The 27477-nt window shown below is 45.6% G+C and overlaps 1 protein-coding gene across 5 annotated transcripts in view; it reads right to left on the bottom strand.

The window, feature by feature from the left end:
• The window catches only part of LOC117090030 (cyclic AMP-dependent transcription factor ATF-7), a 120786-nt gene that overhangs the window by 12548 nt on the left and 80761 nt on the right, over positions 1 to 27477 (bottom strand). For 4 of the 5 annotated variants that reach the window (XM_033221853.1, XM_033221854.1, XM_033221855.1 and 1 more), the window contains 7 exons: positions 26256 to 26352; positions 16883 to 17001; positions 9933 to 10070; positions 5745 to 5902; positions 4721 to 4820; positions 4067 to 4180; positions 3294 to 3446 (listed from right to left, as the gene is read on the bottom strand). In XM_033221853.1, coding sequence (XP_033077744.1) covers positions 3294 to 3446; positions 4067 to 4180; positions 4721 to 4820; positions 5745 to 5902; positions 9933 to 10070; positions 16883 to 17001; positions 26256 to 26352 — 879 coding nt within the window. Of the gene's footprint in view, positions 1 to 3293; positions 3447 to 4066; positions 4181 to 4720; positions 4821 to 5744; positions 5903 to 9932; positions 10071 to 16849; positions 17002 to 26255; positions 26353 to 27477 lie in introns of all 5 variants that reach the window. The other variant, XM_033221857.1, reaches the window with a different exon arrangement.

Below are 27477 nucleotides of genomic sequence, written 5' to 3'. Positions count from 1 at the left end.
TGTCATAGACAATTCAGTAAGTCATGCAGGGAATGGAGGTGAAAGACTAGGCCAAGAGAAAGAGGGGAAGAATGACAAGGAAAGGAATCAGTGTTGATTAAAAAGGAAACGGGCTGAGCGTGGTGGCTAGGGCCTATAATCCTGGCACTTTGGGAGGCTGAGGCAGGAGGACTGCTTGAGGAGTATGAGACCAGCCTGGGCAACATGGCGAGACTCCATCTCTTTTAAAATTATTAAAAAAGGCCGGGCGCGGTGGCTCAAGCCTGTAATCCCAGCACTTTGGGAGGCCGAGACGGGCGGATCACGAGGTCAGGAGATCGAGACCATCCTGGCTAACATGGTGAAACCCCGTCTCTACTAAAAAAATACAAAAAACTAGCCGGGCGACATGGCGGGCGCCTGTAGTCCCAGCTGCTTGGGAGGCTGAGGCAGGAGAATGGCCTAAACCCAGGAGGCGGAGCTTGCAGTGAGCTGAGACCCGGCCACTGCACTCCAGCCTGGGCGGCAGAGCGAGACTCCGTCTCAAAAAAAATTATTAAAAAAAAAAAAAAAAGAGGAAGCTGGAAATGCTTTACCATGTTCAGGACTGGCTTCAGGTACAGTAGCTCATGACCAGGCTGGGCAACATAATAAGACCCTGTTTCTACTATTATTTATTTATTTATTGAGATGGAGTTTCGCTCTTGTTGCCCAGGCTGGAGTGCAGCAGTGTGATCTGGGCTCACCGCAACCTCCACCTCCTGGGTTCAAGTGATTCTCATGCCTCGGCCTCCTGAGTAGCTGGGATTACAGGCATGTGCCACCATGCCTGGCTAATTTTTTTTTTGTATTTTTAGTAGAGGCAGGTTTCCCCATGTTGGTCAGGCTGGTTTAGAACTCCTGACTTCAGGTGATCCACTCACCTTGGCCTCCCAAAGTGCTGGGATTACAGGTGTGAGCCACGGCGCCTAGCCTGCTACTATTATTTATAAAATATATATATATATATATATTTATTTATTTATTTATTTATTTATTTATTTTTTGAGACGGAGTCTTGCTCTGTAGCCCAGGCTGGAGTGCAGTGGCATGATCTTGGCTCATTGCAGCCTCCACCTCCCAGGCTCAAGCGATTCTTCTGCCTCAGCCTCCTGAGTAGCTGGGATTACAGGTGTGCGCCACCAGGCCCAGCTAATTTTTGTATTTTTTTTAGTAGAGATGGGTTTCACCTTGTTGGTCAGGCTGGTCTCGAATCCTGACCTTGTGATCCGCCCACCTCGGCCTCCCAAAGTGCTGGGATTACAGGCGTGAGCCACCGTGCCTGGCCTATTTATAATAAAAATTTTAAAAACAAACAAATAACACTAAAAAGGAAGCTATGTCATTTCCCCAAGAAAGAAGGCAGCATAACTCAGGCAAGGGGGCTATTGCTTTGCCATCTTCAGGATTGGCTTCAGTGGGGTTACAGGAGGGTAGGCAGGCTTAGCTTCCAACAGAAAAACTCAAATGAAAGCTTTTGTTGTTGGCCAAGCTTTACCGTAGCATATGGCCATGAAATGTTTGGACATGTGGCAGTAACTGATGAAGCAGGTGGTGACATCAGGAAAAGAGGGGCCAGGCAAAGGGTATAATTCTAGAAACCAATCTCAGGTGCTGTCACCTGTCCAGTGCAGATGATATGAAAACTGAGGACTATTCAGTTTCCAAAGAATCTTGTTAAAACTGAGACCTCCTTGAGAAGAGAAATGGGTAACTAAATGGGACCCCCTCTGCCTTTTTTAGCATTTTAGTTTCTCTGTGATAAAAAGGGATTTCATTGGTAATGAGGTGTTTTTTGGTGTGTGTCTCGTTTTTTGTTGTTGTTGTTGTTGTCATTAGTTTGTCTCTTTCCAGACAAAGTCTCGCTCTATCGCCCAGGCTGGAGCGCACGATCTCAGCTCACTGCAGCCTCCACCTCCTAGGTTCAAGCGATTCTCCTGCCTCAGCCTCCTGAGTAGCTGGGACTACAGGCATGCATCGCCATGCCCAGCTAATTTTTTGTTTATCTAGTAGAGACGAGGTTTTGCCATGTTGGCCAGGCTGGTCTCGATCTCCTGACCTCAGGAGATCCACCTGCCTCAGCCTCCCAAAGTGCTGGGATTAGAGGTGTGAGCCATTTCACCTGGCCTATTTTTTATTGAGGTATCTTAGTACTATAACATCACATTTCATTAATAAATTGTTATGGTTTTTATTGTAAAATCTTATCAGGTAAGTTACTACTTTTTAAGACTTAATAGATGGGAAAGAGACTAGGGGAGCGTCTTTTGTTTAGTGTGTGGCTTGAAGTAAGGCTTTGTCATATTTTAGAGGATTCTGCAGATACACTAAACCATGACTCACATATGGAAAAAACGGGGCTGGGCATAGTGGCTCACGCCTGGAATCCCAGCACTCTGGGAGGCTGAGGCAGGTGGATCACTTCAGGTCAGGAGTTTGAGATCGGCCTGGCCAACATGGTGACACCCCGACTCTACTAAAAATACAAAAAATTAGCCAGGCATGGTGGTGGGTGCTTGTAATCCCGGCTACTCAGGAGGCTGAGGCAGGAGAATCGCTTGAACCTGGGAGCCAGAGGTTGCAGTGAACTGAGATTGGGCCACTGCACTCCAGCCTAGGCAACAAGAGCAAAACCCTGTCTCAAAAAAAAAAAAAACAAAACAAAAAGCGGCTGGGCGCAGTGGCTCACGCCTGAAATCTCAGCACTTTGGGAGGCCAAGGCGAGCGGATCACGAGGTCAGGAGTTCGAGACCATCCTGGCTAACACGGTGAAACTCCGTCTCTACTAAAAATACAAAAAAGAATTAGCCAGACGTCATGGCGGGCACCTGTAGTCCCAGCTACTCGGGAGGCTGAGGCAGGGGAATGGCGTGAACCTGGGAGGTGGAGCTTGCAGTGAGCTGAGATCGTGCCACTGCACTCCAGCCTGGGAGACAGAGCCAGTCTCCGTCTCAAAAAAAAAAAAAAAAAGGCGAGGCTGCTGCTGCAACAGTTCTGCATTACTCCGTCTGTTTGTATGAAAGTCTAACACAAGAGTGAATAAAAAACGGTGTGTTTTTGCTATTAAATGATGGTCTCAGTTAAAATAAAAATAAATAAATAATAAAAAGAATGGTATGTTTTGCTGTAGTCAAACTGCCATCAAGAACCAAAGTAAGCAGGAAGAAGCCCAGAAAGCTGAAGTCCATTCTTCTCTAATCTTCTGCTCCCTGAAAAATAGATATGACATAAAGATACGTCATAAAGATATGACATAAAGAGTAAGAGCCACTGACCTGTGGTTGGGCAGGGGATGGGGCATCAGGGTGCTGGATGAGGATCTGGCTCTGCTCTGGGCGGGCTGTCACCATGGTGCTGGCAGTACCCACCACCATTCCACAACCACCATTGATTGAGGAGACTTGGTGAGTTAGGGTGGCTTTCAGTCTCTGTGGGCAAAGATAAGAAAAAATGCTTGTTAAGGATGAGATTCTATCAAGGATGAGAAGAGTGGCCTTAGATTTTATTACTGACCTTATAGATAGCTAAAATTTCCACTCTAGTTCTCTCTTAACAGAGGAATTAAGAGAAAATGACAGGCAGAGAAAATGTGCACCTGGATCCCTAAAATGCCTACTCTGTTCCCTGGCTATCATCCTGGGCACAGTTGGGGGCTAGGGGTTGTTAAAACAATAGTGTCCAGATGAAAGCTCTCCTCTGGAGCCTGGCCAAATGCTGGTTACGCAGCTATTCACCTCTTGGCCAGCTCCCCTGCCCACTCACCCACCCTCCATCTGTCACCCCTAAAACTAAAACGGCAAGTGTTCCATTCCAAACAATCTGTGCTGCCTCTTTTCACTGCCATGGTCTACGTACCAGGCTCTAAAGGTGAGGAGAGGAGATGGGAGCTATGAATCAGAGTCTTTTCTTTTCCAGACTCCACAGCAGGGAGTCCTTAGCTTTGCAAGTCCCAGAAGGTTCCTTTGCTTGGCTCACTTGAAAGACCTAGGCTGATATCACCCACTTCTTTCAGAAAGGCCAACATTGCCCCAGGCTGAGATGTACTCACCATCTTGGCTTCTGATGGTATAGGGTGGCCAGACGGAGAAATGGAGCCACTGCTGTTAACTGGTGGGCCAGGGATACCAGGAATGTTGGGCACCATGGACACAGGTCTGGCCAGCTGGATGGAGAGAAGGGGAAAAAAAAAAAAAACAGAAGGGAACATAATACTATCGGTGGGGCAACAGTTTTCCTAAAATGAAGTGCTTTTGAGATTGGCACATCAGAGCCTGTTGTGTGCAATGTGCCCATAGGGCATGCAGGGACAGCCTGGGAAATACTTTCTCCATGGAGCACCACAGAGTAGGGAATTTAATCCTTCAGTGTTGGGACAATTTCTGTGGGAAGGGTTGGGGCTGTTATCTTGAGGAAAATGTTGGGCAATTTGGGAGGTGCTACATGCCAAGTGAAAGCAACTAATCAGTGGGCTGGCAAGATCAACTCCTAGACTAGGAGCCAATTGTCCAGATGAGTCTTTATCTAGTGTTCCATAGTGCTGGATTGGCAGAGGTTAGTGAAGAGTTTAGGCAGGCTGCCATGCTCAACTAATATAGATCAGAGCCCACATTTCCCTGGGGCTTGTGCGTGTTTTATGACCATTCAGGTGGAAGGGAAGGATTACCATGTTGGTAGGGTTGGCTGCCCCAACTACAGAGCTCACCGATATAACAGACGGCATCTGTACTGGAGGCCCTGGCAGCACAGGCATGGTCTGTCCATTAGCAAGATGCATGACAAGAGGGAGGGAGCCAGTGGGAGACCTAGAGGAGACATGAAGTGAAATGCTCAAACACAGACCTTTTGTCCATGGATCTACCTCCTATAATTACAGAAGATTTTCCAGTCTTCTCTAGTTAGCAAAGGTATAAGGCAGCATGGTAAAAATCTTGACACCCTCATGTGGGAAGGCAGGGAATCCTATTCAACTTACCTTACAGATGGAGAAAAATGGCAACATCTTTATACTTTGCAAATTAAGCAAACTCAAATAGTAGAAAGCTAATCCTATTAAAGGGTTTAGAACAATTAAATATCCCTACCACTGGCTAGCCTTGGGAAAGGGGGAGTTGGATCAAAGTCGTCATTTTGCAAAACTGAATTAGGTCACATGATGGCCAAATCTGAATGTTTCTCTTGTTCCTTTCCATGACTTGCTCTACCCTGCCTCAAAAAGAAGCTGTCTCTTTTTATTTTTCCTAGTGGGTCCAGAGAACAATAAGCTCTAAGAATCTGAATCCTGACAACAGCCTCTTAACCCATGGGTACCGTGCCAGGAGTGAAAACAAACAAGACAAATAAAATTAGAGATGGCAAAGACCAAGAACCCTAACTGGAACTGAGGAGACTTAATGGGTTTCAGTGTTTCATTCAGCAGTACCCCAACAGACTTCTATAGGGTGTGGTTTCCACACCATAATGAACTTCTAATGTTTTAAGAGCTCCTCTTTTTAGATTAAAGAAGTATTACCCTTAAATTAAGAAAGTATTACCCCCAAATAAATATTTTGCTTGTCTATTAAAAAGGTAAAGAAGATTCTGTTTATGGGGGAAAATTTTATTTTGAGAGATAATCTCAGTGACTTATTTTCCTTGAGTACTGAAAAACTGTCTCAGTTTTATCAACTAGTTTCATGTAATGGAAAGAAATGCAGCCTTCACTATTTCTCCCTGCTCTCTGTACTTACCCCATTTGCCTGTTGGATGGTGGAGCCTGTGTGATGACAGAGGTTGGGGAGGGAAGGGTTGGATGAAGTGGATCATAGCCCAAGTGGAGAGGCAGGGAGCCAGGACGTACAATGGTGGGTGTGGGGGTAGAGATCAGAACAGGCTTTGGGGCAACCTCCTGGGGAGAAGAAACCAACAGATCACAAAATGCTTTAAGGTGTGCTTATAGGGAAATATATAGATGGTAACATCTAGTACAAATTTATTGGAAAGGGCATTAGAGCCACTCATTAAATCATGATCTGATTCCATCAGGATCAGGGACCCATAACTCACTCATCCATTCAGGAGAAATGGTGTATTAAGATCTCTTGGCCATCTCCCCCTTCAGAGACAATGGCTACATAAATAAGATGACAGCTGGAATATCACTTGAAATCTTTGAAGCAGCACTGTAGTACCATATAAATTCTAGAGACTGTTACAATTTTTCACAATCTAGATACTCTCATTCCAAACTCGATGCCAAGTGTCCTCTGAACTTCAATGGGAAAAGGCAGGTATACTGGTGACGAGGCAACCCAATATCTCTAATATACCTCTTAAAAAAGGGCTATAGAAGTTTGGATAATGATCATACTGTAATAAAACAAACTGCTCTCGTTGTTAACTTCTTTAACTTTTTTTTTTTTTTTTTTTTGAGATAAGAGTCTCGCTCTGTCGCCCAGGCTGGAGTGCAGTGGCACAATCTTGGCTCACTGCAACCTCTGCCTCCCGGGTTCAAGTGATTCTCCTGCCTCAGCCTCCCGAGTAGCTGGAATTATAAGCACCCACCACTACGCCCAGCTAATTTTTGTAGTTTCAGTAGAGATGGGGTTTCACCATCTTGGCCAGGCTGGTCTTGAACTCCTGGCCTCGTGATCCACCTGCCTTGGCCTACCAAAGTGCTGGGATTACAGGCGTGAGCCACCGCGCCCAGCCTCACTGTTAACTTCTTAAGATCTCAGACTGCCAGTGGTCATAATGGCCTTGAGAGCATCTCCAGACAGTCTCTAGGACTTTGTTGCTGATGAAAAAGGGAGGAGAGAGGCGGAGGAGGTTGCAGTGAGCTGAGATGGTGCCATTGCACTCCAGCCTGGTGACAGAGAAAGACTCCATCTCAAAAACAAAAAAAAATAAAAAGAAAAGGGGAGGAGATGGGATGGTTGTAATGTTTATGAGAAGACAGATTTGTGAAGTTATCAAGCCAAATTTGGAGGGAAGTAACGTGAGGTACAGATGCTCTATCCATAGTGGATGTTAAAATTAATAACCACTGGCAGAGCAGTAGAGATTGAAAGGAGGAGGAAGCATGAGGGGGTTTCTGAGGTTCTAATAAAATATTTTTGATCTAGGTGCTGGTTATATAGGTTACTGACTTCGTGAAAATTCAGTAAGTTATATAATTACAATTTATATACTTTTCTGTACATGTACTATATTTCAATAAATGTATTAGAAATAGTACTTCATGAAAGTACTTCCTTTAAAAAGAATAGTAGGACTCCTAGTAGATACTTTCTTTAAATCACTTCCCTGTAGGATTACATTTTTTTCTAAACTGTTTGATGTCCAATTTATGAATTATGTGAATTTTTCTTTTTTTTTTTTGAGACGGAGTCTCGCTCTGCTGCCCAGGCTGGAGTGCAGTGGCCGGATCTCAGCTCACTGCAAGCTCCGCCTCCCAGGTTCACACCATTCTCCTGCCTCAGCCTCCTGAGTAGCTGGGACTACAGGCGCCTGCCACCTCGCCCGGCTAGTTTTTTGTATTTTTTAGTAGAGACAGGGTTTCACTGTGTTAGCAAGGATGGTCTTGATCTCCTGACCTCGTGATCCCCTGGTCTCGGCCTCCCAAAGTGCTGGGATTACAGGCTTGAGCCACCGCGCCCGGCCTATGTGAATTTTTCTTTCTCACTTATTAATTGAAGTATAACATACAGTGATGTGCATTAAAGTCATAACAACAAAATGACTTTTAGGCTGGGTGCGGTGCTCACATCTGTAATCCCAGCACTTTGGGAGGCTGAAGCAAAAGAATTGCTTGAGCCTGGGAGGCAGACATTGCAGTGAGCTGAGATTGCACCACTGCATTCCAGCCTGGGCATCAGAGCGAGACTATGTCTCAAAAGAAAAAAAAAAACAAGATGACTTATTACAGATGTAAAATCAGGATACAGACCATTTCCAGCACCCCATAAAGTTCTATGTCCCTTTCCAATCCACACCATTCCTTCACAGGAGGTAAACTCTATCCTGAGTTCTATCATTGTCAAACAGTTTTGCCTCTTCTTGAATTATACAGTATGTACTTTTGTGTATGACTTTTTTGTTGTTGTTGGATATGTTTGTGGGATTCACTCACATTGCTGTGTAATTATCAGTTTACTTTTTTTTTTTTTTTGAGACAGACTCTTGCTCTGTCACTCAGGCTGGAGTGCAATGGTGCAATCTTGGCTCACTGCAACCTCAGCCTCCTGGGTTCAAGCAATTCTCCTATCTCAGCCTCCTGAGTAGCTCGGATTACAGGCACACGCCACCACACCTAGCTAAGTTTTGTATTTTTGGTAAAGACGGGGTTTCACCATGTTAGCCAGGCTGGTCTCGAACTCCTGGCCTCAAGTGATTCCACCGCCTCGGCCTCCCAAAGTGCTGGGATTACAGGCATGAGCCACCGTGCCCAGCTGATTTTTGGCTATTAAGAATACAATTAGGCCGGGCGTGGTGGCTCACGCCTGTAATCCCAGCACTTTGGGAGGCCGAGACGGGTGGATCACGAGGTCAGGAGATCGAGACCATCCTGGCTAACACGGTGAAACCCCGTCTCTACTAAAAAATAAAACTAGCTGGGCGAGGTGGCGGGCGCCTATAGTCCCAGCTACTCGGGAGGCTGAGGCAGGAGAATGGCGTAAACCCGGGAGGCAGAGCATGCAGTGAGCTGAGATCCGGCCACTGCACTCCAGCCTGGGTGACAGAGCAAGACTTCGTCTCAAAAAAAAAAAAAAAAAAGAAAAAGAATACAATTGCTGGCCGGGACGCGGTAGCTCACTCCTATAACCCCAGCACTTTGGGAGGCTGAGGTGGGCAGATCACCTAAGGTCAGGAGTTCAAGACAAACGTGGTGAAACCCCATCTCTACTAAAATTACAAAATTAGCCGGGCGTGGTGGCATGCACCTGTAGTCCCAGCTACTTGGGAGGCTAAGGCAGGAGAATCGCTCAAACCCAGGAGGCAGAGGTTGCAGTGAGCCAAGATCAGGCCATTGCACTCCAGCCTGGGCGACAGAGCAAGACTCTGTCTCAAAAAAATAAAAATAAAATAAAATAAATAAAATAAATAAAAAAGAATACAATTGCTAGGAACATTCTAACATACTTCTTTTGGTAGACATATGCACTAATTTCTCTTCTATATAGACTTATAAATGGAATTGCTGGGAAAGAGAATAGGTATAATTTATAGAAATCTTCTAAATAACATTCCTTTAAATACAATCAGTCCTCCTATAACACATACTTTTTTTTTTTCTTGAGACAGTCTCACTCTGTTGCCCAGGCTGGGGTGCAGTGGAGCAATCACAGCTCACTGCAGCCTCGACTTCCAGGGCTTAAGTGATCCTCCCACCTCATCCTCTTGAGTAGCTGGAACTACAGGAATGCTCCACCACGCCCAGGTAATTTATGGATTTTATTTTATTTTTTTTTTTGAGACAGAGTCTTGCTCTGCTGCCCAGGCTGGAGTACAGTGGCCGGATCTCAGCTCACTGCAAGCTCCGCCTCCCGGGTTTACGCCATTCTCCTGCCTCAGCCTCCCGAGTAGCTGGGACTACAGGCGCCCGCCACCTCGCCCGGCTAGTTTTTGCATTTTTTAGTAGAGACGGGGTTTCACCGTGTTTGCCAGGATGGTCTCGATCTCCTGACCTCGTGATCCGCCCATCTCGGCCTCCCAAAGTGCTGGGATTACAGGCTTGAGCCACCGCGCCCGGCCAATTTATGGATTTTAAGTGGAGATGGGGTTTCTTTATCCATGTTGCCCAGGCTGGTCTTGAATTTCTGAGCTCAAGTGATTCTACCATCTTGGTCTCCTGAGTAGTTAGGACACACTATTTATATAATTAATGAATCAAAGCTTTATCAATTAACATTTGAGATGACCTTTGGTAGAGAATTTACCTTCTCCTTCAGTGGTGGGGAACAGGGACTAGAGGAAGGGCTATCAGGTGGGGATGAGTCTACCTCCACGGGCTCTTCTTCTTTGATTTTGATGTCTGGTGTGGAAGGTAGAGACATGTCAAGGGGCCCAGCAGCAGCCTGTTGTGAAAGAAAAATGAACAGAGTTTAACCCTATGATTCCTTTCAGGTTGAATCTGTATCTTCCCATTTCCAAGATAAGGGAATATGCTTCTAAGAAGTTCAACTCTTGTTCAAAGCACTGAACTGCATGTCAAAGAAATGTGGGCCCTTTATGTTTGTTTCGTTTTGTTTTTTGAGGCGTTGTTTCGATCTTTTTTTTTTTTTTGAGATGGAGTTTCGCTCTTGTTGTCCAGGCTGGAGTGCAATGGCACGATCTCAGCTCACCACAACCTCCGCCTCCTGGGTTCAAGCGATTCTCCTGCCTCAGCCTCCCCAGCAGCTGGGATTACAGCCACACGCCACCATGCCCGGCTAATTTTGTATTTTTAGTAGAGGCGGGGTTTTTCCATGATGGTCAGGCTGGTCTCGAACTCCCAACCTCAGGTGATCCGCCTGCCTCGGCCTCCCAAAGTGCTGGGATTACAGGCGTGAGCCACCATGCCTGGCCTGTAGTTTCGATCTTGCTGCCCAGGCTAGAGTGCAATGGCATGATCTTAGCTCACTGCAACCTCCACCTCCCGAGTTCAAGCGATTCTCCCACCTCAGCCTCCCGAGTAGCTGGGATTACAGGCGTGAGCTACCATGCCTGGCCAAGAAATGTGGGCCCCTTATATTTTATGTACAATTCTGGCCAAATCATTTTGTCGGTAATTCTCAGGGCTTCTGTTTCCCCAACCATAAGATGAAGATAATACCTACTTCACCAATGGTAAGCAAATATTTATAAAGACCTGAAAAAAAAGATGTCATTTAAATCCATGCAAATATTATAATATTTTTCAGGAAATCAAAATGATTCCTGAATCTGCTGGCCACTGGAGAGCTGTGAACACTTTCTCTGCCAACAAGGATGACTAGATTACCCAATTACCAAAGGCAGACAAAGACAAACTGGCTATTCAAGTACTGCAAACCAGATAGGAAAGGTATTTTCTGGGGAACTCACCATGCTTGATGGTGATCTCATCCCAAAATCTGCTACTGGATGTATCAGGTAGATAAGGGTTTTGGGGTAACAAAGAAAAGAAAGGCTGATCATCTGACTGGTGAAATAAATGAGTCTTGGGAGCAAGACTGGAGAAAACCAGAAAGGAAAGAGAGCACTTTCCTGGCAGTGATGCAATCACCTCACAGAACTGTGGAGCTGTAAATGGCCTTGTAGGGAACAATAAACCATCTGAGATAATGGCCTTGACACTGTACCAAGACAGGAGCGTTGGCATTGCAGTTGTTTCATAACAAAGTGGATCCTTTGTTCTATCTATCCCATATCCCAGGCTTCTTGGTGAAGCAACTGCTTGTTTCAAGATCTTCCCTTGCTACCTTAATCCTCAGAAACCTTCTTGATAGCTAGCTGAGTAAATTAAAGATAATGTGGTATCTACTACATTACAGAAGGTAGTAGTGGTTCTTTTTCCCCAATCTGAGGAGGGTGAGTAACAGCAAAGGTGGCTTCATTTCTGCCTCATTTTTTCTACATTGCTAAGATGTCAGGTCCAATTTAGCTAATTCTGAGATCTCTTAAGTCAGAGATTAGTGGGAAGGAGAAGGCTCTAAGTAAATACAACGATAGATTTGAAATCCTCTAGGGCATCTCCTAGCAAAGCTGTGGTTCAGGAAAGTTCCGCTTCTGGAGACTCTTCCACTAAGCCTGTACTTCTCATTAAGGGGAAGTAAAGACCACTCCTGTACAGGCAGGAGGAAACACCAAGGAATGCCAAGTGAGGAAAGGGCTGACTAACTATGAACTAGTCTCCCGGAAGTGTCAACCGAGCTAAAATGGCAATGAAAAAGACTTGAAGCTTTTTATGGGATGCTAATTTTCTTGAATTTGCCTATAGTAAATTGGGTATAAAATCCCTCATAGGCCAAGCATGGTGGCTCTTGCCTGTAATCTCAACACTTTGGGAGGTCAAGGTGGGAGGATCACCTGAGGCCAGAAATTCTAGACCAGCCTGGGCAACATAGCAAAACCCTCTTGCCAGGTGTGGTGGCTCACGCCTGTAATCTCAGCACTTTGGGAATTCGAGGTGGGAGGATAGCTTGAGCCCAGGAGTTTGAGACCAGCCTGGGCAACATAGTGAAACCCTGTTTCTATGAAAATAAATTAGTCAGGCATGGTGGTATGTGCCTGTAGTCCCACCTACTTGGGAGGCTGAGGTGAGAGAACTGCTTAAGCTCAAGAGGTGGAGGCTGCAGTGAGCCATGATTCTACCACTGCACTGTAGTCTAGGAGACGGAGCAAGATCCTGTAAATGAATGAATGAAAAAGAATGATGAGAAGACTGTGGCTACTTCTGCCATTTGAAAGTAGAACTACAAGACCAGGTATGGTGGCTCACGCTTGTGATCTCAGCACCTTGGGAAGCTGAGACTGGTGGATCTCTTGAGCCCTGGAGTTCAAGACCAGTGTGGGCAACAACGCAAAACTTTGTCTCTAAAAATAAATACAAAAATTAGCTGGGTGTGGTGATGCCCGTAGTCCGTTACTCCAGGGACTGAAGTGGGAGGATCACTTGAGCCTGGGAGTTTGAGGTTGCAAGCACCACTGCACTCTAACCTGGGCAACAGAGTGAGGCTCTGTCTCAAAAAAAAAAAAAGGCCGGGCGCGGTGGCTCAAGCCTGTAATTCCAGCACTTTGGGAAGCCGAGACGGGCGGATCACGAGGTCAGGAGATCGAGACTATCCTGGCTAACACGGTGAAACCCCGTCTATACTAAAAAAATACAAAAAACTAGCCGGGCGAGGTGGCGGGCGCCTGTAGTCCCAGCTACTCGGGAGGCTGAGGCAGAAGAATGGCGTAAACCCGGGAGGCGCAGCTTGCAGTGAGCTGAGATCCGGCCACTGCAGTCCAGCCTGGGCGACAGAGCGAGACTCCGTCTCAAAAAAAAAAGGAAAAAAGAGGCCGGGTGCAGTGGCTCATGCTTGTAATCCCAGCACTTGGGGAGGCTGAGGTGGGTGGATCATGAGGTCAAGAGTTCAAGACCAGCCAGGCCAACATGGTGAAACCCTGTCTCTACTAAAAATACAAAAATTAGCCAGGTATGGTGGCACGGACCTGTAGTCCCAGCTACTTGGGAGGCTGAGGCAGGATAATCACTTGAACTCAGGAGGCGGAGGTTGCAGTGAGCCATCACGATTGCGCCACTGCACTCTACCTGGATGACAGAGGGAGACTCCGTCTCAAAAAGAAGAAGAAAAGAAAGAAAAAGTAGAACTACAAATATATGCTACTGAGTTTCCCCGCTGCATTAATTTATTTAAAGACACGGTCTGGGCCAGGCACGGTGGCTCATGCCTGTAATCCCAGCACTTTAGGAGGCTGAGGTGGACAGATTGCTTGAGCTCAGGAGTTGGAGACCAGCCTGGGCAACATGGCAAAACCCTGACTCTACTAAAAATACAAAACAATTAGCCAGGCGTAGTGGCATGCATCTGTAATCCCAGGTACTCGGGAGGCTGAGGCAGGAGCATCGCTTGAACCTGTGAGGTGGAAGTTGCAGAGCCGAGATTGCGCCACCACACTCCAGCTGGGGTAACAGAGGGAGACTCTGTTTCAAAAAATAAAATAATAAAATAAAATAAAACAAAATAAAGACAGGTGTTGTTCCACTGCCCAGGCTGGAGTGCAGTGGTTCAGTCATGGCTAACTGCAGCCTTGACCTCCTAGGCTCAGCCTCCCAAGTAGCCGGGATCATAGGCGTGTGCTACCACACTCAGCTGGTTTTTAAATTTTTTGTAGAGATAAGTCTCACCATGCTGCCCAAGGCTGGTGTCGAACTCCTGAGTTCCAGCAATCCTCCCGTTATGGCCTCCCTAAGCACTGGGATCACAGGTATGAACCACCATGCCTTGTGCAGTCCACTTTCTGTTAGTTTGAGGGAGATAGCATAAAAAGAAACTCATAGAAATCTATGGAACTTGGAAATAACTCCAGTGATAAAGACACTATCTTGCTTTCTTACCACTTAAACTGGATGGAAAAGTCATATATAACTATCTGGATTTACCTGTTATGCCCTCTTAGAAGGAAAGAGCCCCCGGGGAACTTCTTCTTAAATATAGGGAAAAATAGAAGTGGTTCCAGCTATTCTATATTCTGATAGGATCCCATGACTCACTATACCATGCAATTGTGAGGTTAATGTGTATATATATATATGTTTTGGGATAGAGATATTGGAATCTTTTATGATTCCAGAAAATCAGGAACACAGACTTGATTTTAAAAATAGTGATGCCGGGCGCGGTGGCTTACGCCTGTAATCCCAGCACTTTGGGAGGCCGAGGCGGGCGGATCACGAGGTCAGGAGATTGAGACCATCCTGGCTAACACAGTGAAACCCTGTCTCTACTGAAAATACAAAAAATTAGCCGAGCGTGGTGGCGGGCGCCTGTAGTCCCAGCTACTCGGGAGTCTGAGGCAGGAGAATGGTGTGAACCCAGGAGGCAGAGCTTGCAGTAAGCCAAGATCGCGCCACTGCACTCCAGCCTGGGCGACAGAGCGAGACTCCGTCTCAAAAAAAAAAAAAAAAATAGGCCGGGTGCGGTGGCTCAAGCCTGTAATCCCAGCACTTTGGGAGGCCGAGACGGGCGGATCACGAGGTCAGGAGATCGAGACCATCCTGGCTAATACGGTGAAACCCTGTCTCTACTTAAAAATACAAAAAACTAGCCGGGCGACGAGGCGGGCGCCTGTAGTCCCAGCTACTTGGGAGGCTGAGGCAGAAGAATGGCATAAACCCGGGAGGCGGAGCTTGCAGTGAGCTGAGATCCGGCCACTGCACTCCAGCCTGGGTGGCAGAGCAAGACTCCGTCTCAAAAAAAAAAAAAAAAATAGTGACCAATAACCTAGAATTCGAATTCTAAAGTAAAATTTGATCTTTGCATTTTTCTTTTTCCCCCAAGCCCCTTATTCCATGGGAACTATCTCCCTTTAACTCTGCTTCTTCGAGTATTTCCTCTGGTCTTCCAAACTAAGGGATTCTCTAGGGATCTGGACTATATAAAGGCTAAAATCAGAGAATCATAGCGTCTCAGGATTAGAAGGGATTCTGGCATTTTAATCCCCTCTACAATACCTCTACTAAGTGGCCTACATATAATTGAACATGTTTTGTGAGAGCTTCCACCCAGTGGTCCTACTTCTACCGTTGGGCCACATGGAATAAATGCAATCCTTCTTTTAATGAATACTTTTGAAGACTGCAATTTGTTCACACTAAATCTCTTTTCCAACCAAAATTTCCTCAATTTCTTTCTTTCTTTCTTTTTTTTGAGACAAAGTCTCACTCTGTTGACCAGGCTGGAGTGCAGTGGCACGATCTCGACTCACTGCAACCTCCACCTCCCGAGTTCAAGCAATTCTCCTGTCTCAGCCCCCTGAGTAGCTATGATTACAGGCGTGTGCCACCATGCCTGGCTAAATTTTGTATTTTTAGTAGAGACGGGGTTTCACCATGTTGGTCAGGCTGGTCTCGAACTCCTGACCTTGTGATCCGCTTGCCTTGGCCTTCCAAAGTGCTGGGATTACAGCCATGAGTCACTGTGCCTGGCCTATTTTTTTTTTTTTTTTTTTTAAGAGATAGGGTCTCTGGGCCAGGTGCAGTGGCTCACACCTGTAATCCCAGCCCTTTGGGAGGCCGAGGTGGGCAGATCATGAGGTCAGGAGATCCAGACCATCCTGGCTAACACGGTGAAACCCCGTCTCTACTAAAAATACAAAAAAATTATCCGGGTGTGGTGGTGGGTTCCTATAGTCCCAGCTACTCGAGAGGGTGAGGCAGGAGAATGGCGTGAACCTGGGAGGTGGAGCTTGCAGTGAGCTGAGGTCACGCCACTGCACTCCAGCCTGGGCAACAGAGCAAGACTCTGTCTCAAAAAAAAAAAAAAAAAATATATATATATATACGGGGTCTCACTCTGTCACCCAGGCTGGAGCACAGTAGTGCAATCATCGCTCACTGCAGCCTTGATCTCCTGGGTTCAAGCAGTCTTCCTGCTTCAGTCTCCCGAGTAGCTGGGACTACAGGCATGCACCACCATGCCTGATGAATCTTTAAAACTGTTTTTGTAAACATGGAGGTCCTGCTATTGCCAAGGCTGGTCTTGAACTCCTGAAACGCTGGCCTCCCAAAGTGCTGGGATTACAGGCATGAGCCAATGTGCTTGGCCACTCGATTTCTTTAAAAGTTCCTGAAGTAACATAGTTTCTAGTTCTTTCACCGTCCTGGTTGATCTCCTTTGAAAGATAGTAAGAACATCCTTATCTTTAATACTTTGAATAAAAGTAGAAAGCTACTTAAACGCAAAAACCACATATACTGAAACAAAGAAGAGTGGAAATTTGATAAATGTTTATTGACTTGCTGATTCAAAAAAACAGTGCAGCTGAGAAGTCTGATCAGCTCAGGAAAGAGTGGGATTTGGCAACGAATATGTTATCTAACAAAATCTGAGTAATTTATCACCTTTTAACATCTTCAACATATTTATAATATAAATATTTTTTAAAAAACAGATTATTAAACTAATACTCCCCTGGAAGAACAAGAGGACTAATTTTCAGTGACAACAGACTTGTGCTGATCCATCATCTGGAACTCCTAAAGACCTGAATGGCTGACTGGGATTAGTGACTACTATCTGGTTTTACTCTACTAAGCCCATGATTTTGTGTTTTAACCAATTAAGAACATTATCCCAAAGCACAATGAAAATAGCCTAGGTCTGAATACCACCAGTTTTTTGGCAACAGTCCTGCTTCTTGCCTTTTTCTCATCCTCATCTGCAGCTTTCTTGAATTCATGTTCAAAGGAGCTAGCTAGTTCATTGAAGAGTCCCACCTCCTCACAGTTCTTCAGGAATCTAGTTGGAGTAGGAGTTTGATCTGTAGATGTGAAAGAAAAGGAAACTGTTTTAGTTTTGATCTGAAATTAAAACTTGATATTAAATAGTATATAGATAATGCATTTGTACTTTTTGATTGGGAGATAGAGTCTTTGTGTTAGGGCAAATTTGCTTTAATGGAGCTCTAGTAGGTGGTGAAGGCTGGTGCTAGGCCACCAGAGGGTGTCTGTGTTGTGTTGCCTCAAAGCCAGCAGGGGGAAGACAGAACAGCGTTTTGTTGTGTGACTATCCATGTACCCACTTTTCTCTCAGTGCTAGTTTTACCTTGTTTACCTCCAACCAAACCAAACTACACACACAGGTGACACAGACTTGAAAACCAAGTATAGTTAAGCAATGTTTTATTTTGTAAACTTACTCCCTGCTAGCTAGGTCTGAAGTGAGCAGAAAAAGCAGATGGATGTTAAAATCTGATGAGAAGAAACTGAGGATCAGATGGTTGAGTTTGCTGACTAAAGCTACCAAGTAAGAAATAGTGCCTTGTCTTTCAGTGGTCACTAAGGTAATAATGATCTGTTACCTTCTGAAGGATTCCAGGCAAATATAGGGGCTGAGGAGTAAGACAGCAAGATCATGAGCTAGAAAAGGAAACTGCAAACAATAGACCTAATTTCACAGAGACCTAGGCCCAGAGCAAGTTCCCGAAACCAGGATATTTGGATTTAGTTTTGCCAGCCCAAATATGCCCACAGGGGCTGCACGAATCTCCTCAACACTGTGCCTCTGCCCTTGAGAAGAAAAAGGCTCTTGGTAAACCATTGGAACTTTTTAAGCAACCTGAATTTTACATTTGAGCTTCTCCCTCCCAATCCTGCTTCTTTAGACCTAAATCTTGTTCACAGATCCTAACTCTATTACGATAGCTTTCCTTGGCATGCTGCTTCAGGGATTCATCTCATACCCCAAACCACTAGAATGAATGACAAAAATAGAAAACAATATTTAAATGATATTTTAAGGAGTGAGACCTGGGGTTAAAATCACCCCTTCTTGGCCGGGCGCAGTGGCTCATGCCTATAATCCCAGTACTTTAGGAGGCTGAGATGGGTGTATCACTTGAGGTCAGGTGTTTGAGACCAGCCTGGCCAACGTGGTGAAACTCCATCTCTACAAAAAATACAAAAATTAGGTGGGCATGGTGGCAGGCGCCTGTAGTCCCAGCTACTCAGGAGGCTGAGGCAGGAGAATCCCTTGAACCCAGGAGGTGGAGGCTGCAGTGAGCCGAGATTACTGCCACTGCACTCCAGCCTGGGCAACAGAGTGAGACTCTGTCTCAAAACAAACAAACAAACAAAATAGAAAAAAAAAACCATACCCCTTCTAGCCTGATCAGTTGAAAATAGTACAGTGGGACTTTCCATGGAAACAGCACGATTTTTATAAAAAATTTAAACAAAACCTCTTCTGAATCAGAGTGTTTGGAAAAGTTACCACTACTTCTCAAAATAGTTTTAAAAGGTTCTCTGGCAGCTTTGGTTGGCTAATGATAAAGCCACTTTCCCTCCTTCCCTGGGTGAGTAGAAGTAATATCATCCTTTATGCTTAGAGTACTTTAATAAGGGCATACCCAAAATCACAACTCAAGTGGAACAGGAGGGGGCAGCTAAGGGCATGGCTATGGCAGAGGAGGGACTTTCAGACCTTTGATATGAGGCTCAAACAAACTTTTGCGCCCTGCTGTTCAGGCTCATTTCTGGTTTTTTAAAGGCTCCCCAGTGTTAAACCTAATTCCTCACTTTGCAGGTGGCCTCTAACTTTCAAATGGCTCTGGTTTGTGAACAAACAGACTGAAAATATATCAGAGAACCCTGAACCTGCTCTAACGAATCCTAAAAAAAAATCAGTAAGTTTTTGTTTTGTTTTGTTTTGACACAGAGTTTCCCTCTTGTTGCCCGGGCTGGAGTGCAAAGGTGCTATCTCAGCTCACCGCAACCTCTGCCTCCTGGGTTCAAGGGATTCTCCTGACCCAGCCTCCCGAGTAGCTGGGATTACAGGCACGCACCACTATGCCCAGCTAATTTTATATTTTTAATAGAGACGGGGTTTCTCCATGTTGGTCAGGCTGGTCTCGAACTCTCGACCTCAGGTGATCCACTTGTCTCGGCCTCCCAAAGTGCTGGGATTACAGGCGTGAGCCACCGCGCCTAGCCAAAAAAATCAGTAAGTTTTTACTGAATACTTTCTATATGTTTTGGTGCTACATGCACACACTTGTGTATATGTTTGGGGGAGGGGAGGGATAGGAATATAGGAGTATCGCCCAGATTTAAGACATGGCTCTTAGGCTGGGGGTAGTGGCTAAGGCCTGCAATCCCGGCACTTTGGAAGGCCAAGGCAGATAGATCCCCTCTTGAGCTCAGGAGTTCAAGACCAGCCTGGGCAACATGGTGAAACTCCATCTCTACAAAAAATACAAAAATTGGCTTGGTGCAGTGGCTCACACCTGTAATCCCAACGCTATGGGAGGCCAAGGCGAGTGGATCACCTGAGGTTGGGAGTTTGAGACCAACCTGACTGACATGGAGAAACTCTGTCCCTACTAAAAATACAAAATTAGCCAGGCATGGTGGTGCATGCCTGTAATCCCAGCTACTTGGGAGGGTGAGGCAGGAGAATTGCTTAAACCTGGGAGGCAGATGTTGCGGTGAGCCGAGATTGCACCATTGAACTCCAGCTTGGGCAATGAGTGAAACTCCGTCTCAAAACAAAAAAAAAAAAAGAAAAAAGAAAAAAAAACCCAACAAAAATTAACCAGTGTGGTGGTACATGCCTGTGATCCTAGTTTTTTCAGAGACTGGCTTAAGCCTGGGAGGCAGAGGTTGCAGTAAGCCAAGATTGCGCCACTGCAGTCCACCCTAGTGAGAGAACCAGAACCTGTCTAAAAAAAAAAAAAACAGGAGAAAAAAGAAAACATGGCTTTTGGCTGTAGAAAATTAAGATGATGTTTTCTTTTCTTTCCCAGGCTGGAGTGCAGTGGTGTGATCTTGGCTCACTGCAACCTCCACCTCCCAGGTTCATGTGATTCTCCTGTCTCAGCCTCCCAAGTAGCTGGGATTACAGGTGCATGCCACCATGCCCAGCCAATTTTTTGTACTTTTAGTAGAGACAGGGTTTCACCACGTTGGCCAGGCTGGTCTCAAACTCCTGACCTCAAGTGATCCACCTGCCTTGGCCTCCCAAAGTGCTGGGATTACAGGCATGAGCCACCGCTCCTGGCCTCTTTTTCTTTTTTTGAGACAATATCTCACTTTGCCACCCAGGTTGGAGAGCAGTGGCACGATCTCGGCTCACTGCAGCCTCCACCTCCCAGGCTCAAGTGATCCTCCCACCACAGCCTCCTGAGTAGCTGGGACTACAGTTAGGCGCCATGCCTAACTAATGTTTGTATTTTTTGTAGAGATGGGGTTTCACTATGTTGCCCAGGCTGGCTTTTTCTTTTCTTTTCTTTTTTTTTTTTTTTTTGAGACGGAGTCTTGCTCTGCCGCCCAGGCCGGAGTGCAGTGGCCGGGTCTCAGCTCACTGCAAGCTCCGCCTCCTGGGTTTACGCCATTCTCCTGCCTCAGCCTCCCAAGCAGCTGGGACTACAGGCGCCCGCCATGTCGCCCGGCTAGTTTTTTTTGTATTTTTAGTAGAGACGGGGTTTCACCATGTTAGCCAGGATGGTCTCGATCTCCTGACCTCGTGATCCGCCCGTCTCGGCCTCCCAAAGTGCTGGGATTACAGGCTTGAGCCACCGCGCCCGGCCTTCTTTTCTTTTCTTTTCTTTTTTTGAGACAGAGTCTTGCTCTGTCGCCCAGGCTGGAGTGCAGTGGTGTGATCTCCGTTCACTGCAAGCTCCGCCTCCCAGGTTCACGCCATTCTCCTGCCTCAGCCTCCTGAGTAGCTGGGACTATATAGGGACCTGCCCCATGCCTGGCTAATTTTTTGTATTTTTAGTAGAGACAGGATTTCACTGTGTTAGCCAGGATGGTCTCAATCTCCTGACCTCATGATCCACCTGCCTCGGCCTCCCACAGTGCTGGGATTACAGGCGTGAGCCACCGCACCCAGCCTTCTTTTTTTTTTGGAGACAGAGTCTCAGACTGTCACCTAGTCTGGATGCAGTGGTACAATTTTGGCTCACTGCAACCTCCGCCTCCCGGGATCAAGTGATTCTCCTGCCTCAGCCTCCCAAGTATCTGGGATTACAGGTGTGCACCACCAGGCCCAGCTAATTTTTGTATTTTTAGTAGAGATGGGGTTTTAGCATGTTGACCAGGATGGTCTTGAACTCCTGACCTCAAGTGATCCGCCCACCTCAGCCTCCCAAAGTGCTGGGATTACAGGTGTGAGCCACCACACTTGCCCATTTTCTTTTTTTCTTTTAAGAGACAGTCTTGCTCTGTCATCCAGGAGTTCAATGGCATGATCATAGCTCACTGAAACCTTGAACTCCTGGGCTCAAGCAATCTTTCTGTCTCAGCCTCCCAAGTAGCTAGGACTACAGGTGTGCACCACCATGCTCGGCTAATTTTATGTATGTATATATGATGTATTTATTTTTAGATACAAAGTCTCACTCTGTTACCCAGGCTGGAGTGCAGTGGTATGATCATAGCTATGTATGTATATATGTATTTTTAAATACAGGGTCTCACTCTGTCGTCACCCAGGCTGAAGGCAGTGGCACAATCATAGCTCACTGCAGCCTTGAACTTCTGAATGCAATGATCTCCTACCTCAGCCTCCTGAGTAGCTGGGAGTACAGGCAAGTGCCACCATGCCTAGCTAAGTTTTTTTGGTAGAGAGGGGGCCTCATTGTGTGGCCCAGGATGCTCTCGGACTCCTGGCCTCAAGCAATCCTCCTGCCTCTGCCTCCCCAAATGCTGGGATTGCAGGTGTGAGCCACTGTGCCTAGCCTGAGGCTAATTTTTAAAAGTTTTCGTTAAGATGGGTCTCATGTTGCCCAGGGCTGGTCTTGAACTCCTGGCCTCAAGCAATCCTCTTACCTGTGACTCCCAAAGCACTGGGATTACAGGTGTGAGCCACTGTGTCGCTAGGCCCCAGAGAACGTTTTCTTTTTTCTTCTTTCTTTATTCTTTTTTAGAAACAAGGTCTCCATTTGTCACCCAGGTTGGAATGCAGTGGCATGATCATAGCTCACTATAACCTTGAACTTCTGGGTTCAAGTGATTCTCCTGCCTTAGACTCCCAAGTAGCTGGGACTACATGCATGTGCCACCACACCTGGCTAATTTTAAATTTTTTTCTAGAGATGGGATCTTGCTATGTTGCCCAGGCTGGCCTCTAACTCCTGGGCTCAAGTGATCCTCCCACCTGGGCCTCTCAAAGTACTGGGATTATAGATGTCAGCCACAGTGCTCAGTTGAGAGTGCTTTCTAGTTGAGGAAATAAAACTAATATATGTGGAAAGCATCATAGTGTACAAAAATAAGTACTTGGCTGGGCATGGTGGCTCACGCCTCCCTGCACTTTGGAAGGCTGAGGCGAGAGGGCTGTCTGAGGCGAGGAGTTCAAGACTAACTTGGGGAACAAAGCTAGAACCCATCTTTACAAAAAATAAAATAATTAGCTGGGTGTGGTGGTGCACATCTGTAGTCCCAGCTACTGGGGAGGGTGAGGTGGGAAGATGGCTTGAGTCCAAGAGTTTGAGGCTGCAGTAAGCTGTGATTGTGCCACTGCACTCCAGCCTGAGCAACAGAGTCTCTGTCTCCAAAAAATACCCACCAAAATGGCCGGGCATGGTGGCTCACACCTGTAATCCCAGCACTTTGGGAGGCTGAGGCGGGCAGATCATGAGGTCAGAAGATCAAGACCATCCTGGCTAACACAGTGAAACCCCATCTCTACTAAAAATACAGAAAAATTAGCTGGGAGGGGTGGTGGGCACCTGTAGTCCCAGCTACTCGGGAGGCTGAGGCAGAAGAATGGCATGAACCTGGGAAGTGGAGCTTGCAGTGAGCCGAGATCACACCACTGCACTTGAGCCTGGGCGACAGAGCGAGACTCCGTCTCAAAAAAAAAAAAGAAAAAAAAATACCCCCCAAAACAAAAAAAAAATTAAAACTTGGGTGAATGCCATGGTGCTAGGTTATGAAGAGCCTGAAAATCCAGGTATAAATAGCCCTTTCTTTCTTTTCTTTTCTTTTTTTTTTTGAGACAGAGTTTTGCTCTTGTTGCCCAGGCTGGAGTGCAATGGCACAATCTTAGCTCACTGCAACCTCTGCCTCCTGAGTTCAAGCGATTTTCCTTCTTCAGCCTCCCAAGTATCTGGGATTACAACAGGCGTGCACCATCATGCCCGGCTAATTTTGTATTTTTTTGTTTTTGTTTTTTTGAGATGGAGTCTTGCTCTGTTGTCCAGGCTGGAGTGCAGTGGTGTGATCTCAGCTTACTGCAACCTTTGCCTCCTGGGTTCAAGCGATACTCCTGCTTCAGCCTGCTGAGTAGCTGGGACTACAGGTGCCTGCCACCACGCCTGGCTAATTCTTGTATTTTTAGTAGAGACGGGGTTTCACTATGTTGGCCAGGCTTGTCTCGAACTCCTGATCTTGTTATCTGTCTGCCTCAGCCTCCCAAAGTGCTGGAATTATGGGCGTGATCCACCATGCCCAGCTAATTTTATATTTTTAGTAGAGATGGGGTTTCACCATGTTAGTCAGACTGGTCTCGAACTCCTGACCTCAGGTGATCCACTTGCGTCAGCCTTCTAAAGTGCTGAAATTACAGGTGTGAGCCACCACGTCCAGGCTTAAGTAGCTTTAAAGAGAAAAGGGCCCAGGGCAGTGGCTCACGCCTGTTATCCCAGCACTTTGGGAGGCCGAGGCAGGTGGATCATTTGAGGTCAGGAGTTCAAGACCAGCCTGGCCAACATGGTGAAACCCCGTCTCTACTAAAAATACAAAAATTAGCCGAGCGGTAGTGGCATGCGCTTATAATCCCAGCTACTCAGGAGACAGAGGCAGGAGAATTGCTTGAGCCTGGGAAGGGGAGGTTGCAGTGAGCCGGGATCACGCCACTGTACCCCGGTCTGGGCGACAGAGTGAGACCCCGTCTCAAAAAATAAATAAATAAATATAAATAAAGAGAAAATAGGAAAATAATGATAGATTTTTGACTTGACTAGAAGAGTAGAATTTAAGGAAGACTGGCTTTTCAATAGTATGTACGCAACATGGATTAGAATGAGAGACTAATCAAGGAGGCCAGCTAGGAGACTTTAGAGGAATCCAAGCATAAAGAAGGTGATGGTAGGGAGAATAGGAAGGAATAGAATAGAAAGAATTTGAAGAATAAAACAACTCAAGATTTTGAGATACTAATGAATAACAAAGGAGAAGGAGCTGGTTTAGGAGACAAGGAGGTTAAGTTCAGTCACTGACATAAAGACTTGAAAGACAGCCAAGTAAAAATGTTCACATAAGGGGTTGGGATACATATGACACACCAGGTCTTAAGTGGAGATGTGAGAATTACCAGCATAGATATATGATAGCTGAAGTCATGTGCAACAAGATGAGCATTCCAGAACTGAAAGCAAATAGTAACAGGAGAACACGTTTTCTCCTTGAGACCATCCTGGAGCGACTTCTCTTACCACCCTTGGAGACTTGGTGTAGACCCTTCCACCCATTTGGAATAACCTCTCCAACTTTATAACCTTGCCCCAAATTTACCTCTGAAATAAACTTCTTCTGATTAGTTCTACTTAACATTAGCTCATTTAGTATTCATATTGTTTATAGTATTCACTTATACTTGTCTGTACATACAATTTTTTTATGAATATATGCCCTGAATTAATTATGTCTTACCTATATGTATACCCTATCCACTATTCCCTAAGATCTCTCCCAGGTTTCCCTTTTGTTTTTAGAGACAGGGTCTTGCTTTGTGGTCTAGGCTAGAGTGCAGTAGCATGGTCATAGCACACTATAACCTCAAACTCCTGGGCTCAAGCAATCTTCCCACCTCAGCCTCCCAAGTAGATAGGACTATAGCCATGCATCATCACATTTAGCTAATTTTTAAACATGTTTTGTAGAGACAAGGTCTCTCTATGTTGCTCAGGCTGGTCTCGAACTCCCAGTCTCAGGCAATCCTCCTGCCTTGGCCTCCCAAAGCATTGGGATTACAAGCATGAGCCACCACACCTGACTTTCCCCCAGGTTTTCTTATGGATCATTGATGACAGTGTTCCCATTTATGTCCTTTTCCTAAGGATTACAAATCTACAAGCTCCTAGCAAACGTGCCTGGTGTATATAGTAGACATGAAATAAATATCTGCTGAATTAATGAGGAATAGGAGGCCTGTAAAGGCAAGTGGCAAGTCCCTTTCATCATGTATAGAAGTATGATGAGGGTTCTGTCTCTCCTTCTCCATGTCTATGGTAGCATTTTGGCCAGTAATACTTAGAGAAACTCTGTTTTATCTGAGTTATTATAACTAATGTAATAACCACCAACTAAATACCCTAGGAATTAAATATTGAGTTAAGCTTGCTTAGATTGAGGTAAATCAGAACCTCTCGTGGATCAAAAGAAAAAGCTCACTTTGGTTTGTATGTCTGTCTGGCTGAAAATGGTACAGCAGAATTGCTGCCTGGTTTGAGAGCAGTTGCTAAGAGGGCTCCCTTGAGAATGGCATATACAAGCAAGACAGTATCTAAAACAACTGCTGAGAGGTTCCAGATCACCCAAATTGGCTTAGAAAAGTCCCACTGACTAAATGTCTTGTTTGAGCTTTGGAAATGTGCCCTCAATGGTGTCTGGGTTAAGGGAAGTTGAATTTATGAACTGACAGTCTGCCTGCTGGAGGAAAGCTGACACCCAGTGGAAGAGAAGCAACCAGGCTAGGTTGGCTTTTTTTTGCATTCTTTTGTTCACCCCTTTGCTGTGGGTAGGGAAAATGTCAAAGGCATCTTTTGTCTGTAAATCTTTCAAAGTCTTAATAAACAGAAAGTAAGACAGTAATAGACTGAAAAAAACTGAGAGGAAACCTCAACACACCTACCCCCAAAAACCACAGAACACAATCTTGTTATTAAAAACAGAGTGGAGGGTACAATAGAAACTTGGGAGCTTTTAGTGTTCCTTTTTCCTGATTAAATGCAGATCACATAAGGGCTCTTAATGGGAGAAAGGGAGTACAGCTCCCAGTACATCTGGTCTCTGGTATTAATCTTAACTGCCTGGTGATATCAAGGCATGTGGCTTTTGGGGCAGCAAATACCTGCAATGATGACTGAGTCAGTTCGGGCTGGGCCAAATTTCAATGTCATCTCATGCTTGTGTTTATGAACTGCCAGGTGGTCCTCGTTTGTAAATCTCTGAAACAAAACAGAAATGGAGATGTGAAAAAACAAAAACCTGCTTCAGTGCCCTTTTAAAATGTCCTACCAAACATCTTGCAATGAGATTGGTTCCTGGAAAGAAGAACTGGAGAGGGAGAAAACACTGGAAGAGGAGAAAAGATGGAGAAAAAAGGGTGCTGGAGGGCAGGGAGAAGAGGAGAAGGGGAAGACCACACCACCAACTGCTCTGTAATATCAGGTCCAAACAACAGAAGTGGACAGATTGTTGGTGAAGTGGGGTCCAAATAGGAGGCTCCAAATGAAAAAAACATTAAGGCAAACTCGTATTGAACAAAGGGAAACAATTTTTAATAATAATAATAAAGAAAAAAGGGAAGGGCTGGGCACTAGTTGGCCATCACAAAAACAGGAAATTGAGAATGAAGCCCTCCATGGTAGGGCTGAATTGGATTCTTTTATGAGGGGGCTAACAGGGAGATAAATTATGCAGGATTAGGAGAACCATTTAACTTCTTGGCCCCTACAGTGCTGCAGCAGGCGCCTGCATGGCTATTTGGCTCAGAGTTTTAATGAGCCAGGATGGAGCTGTAGAGGACCAAGGCCCAATGGCCAGTAATGGCACATACCAGCCCCATTGGCCAAATGCTGTCTCCCCTCATCGGGCAGCCCGCCTGGGCTCTATCAGCCATAAAAAGGCCAGCACAATGCTGATGACTATATAATGGTAGAATAAAAATGCCAGCAAAAAACATTTTTTTAGGGGTAGGGAGGAGCCTGTAGGTAGGATGAGGGAAGAGAAAGGGAGATGGTATAGAGATTTTATTTGTTTGGGATTTGGGTGAAAGGACAATAAAGAAAAGTGGGGTAAGTCTATCCAGTTTATGACTAAGTAAAATAGGGTTACTGGACAATAATTTATGCTCCAACCCCTTCTTAAAAGGGGGAAGAGTGAAGGGAACAGATGAACAGCCGTAATTCAAAAAAATAATATTCTCAAAAGTCCCTTAGAGGCTCCTGGCCATATTCCTTCATTAAAACATGCCTGCAACACAGTTACAGCCTGGATGCTGCAGTTTTCCACAGCTCCTTCACAGTGAGGCTCTGAAACATGGTTCTATTTGCCTTTTTGCTTCTAAAAAT

This window comes from Trachypithecus francoisi, unplaced genomic scaffold, assembly GCF_009764315.1.
Source record: "Trachypithecus francoisi isolate TF-2019V2 unplaced genomic scaffold, Tfra_2.0 Lachesis_group11, whole genome shotgun sequence".
In the NCBI taxonomy this organism is placed as follows: Eukaryota; Metazoa; Chordata; class Mammalia; order Primates; family Cercopithecidae; genus Trachypithecus; species Trachypithecus francoisi.
The sequence above is the reverse complement of the archived record's forward strand: the minus strand, read 5'-3'. Positions and strand labels throughout refer to the sequence as shown.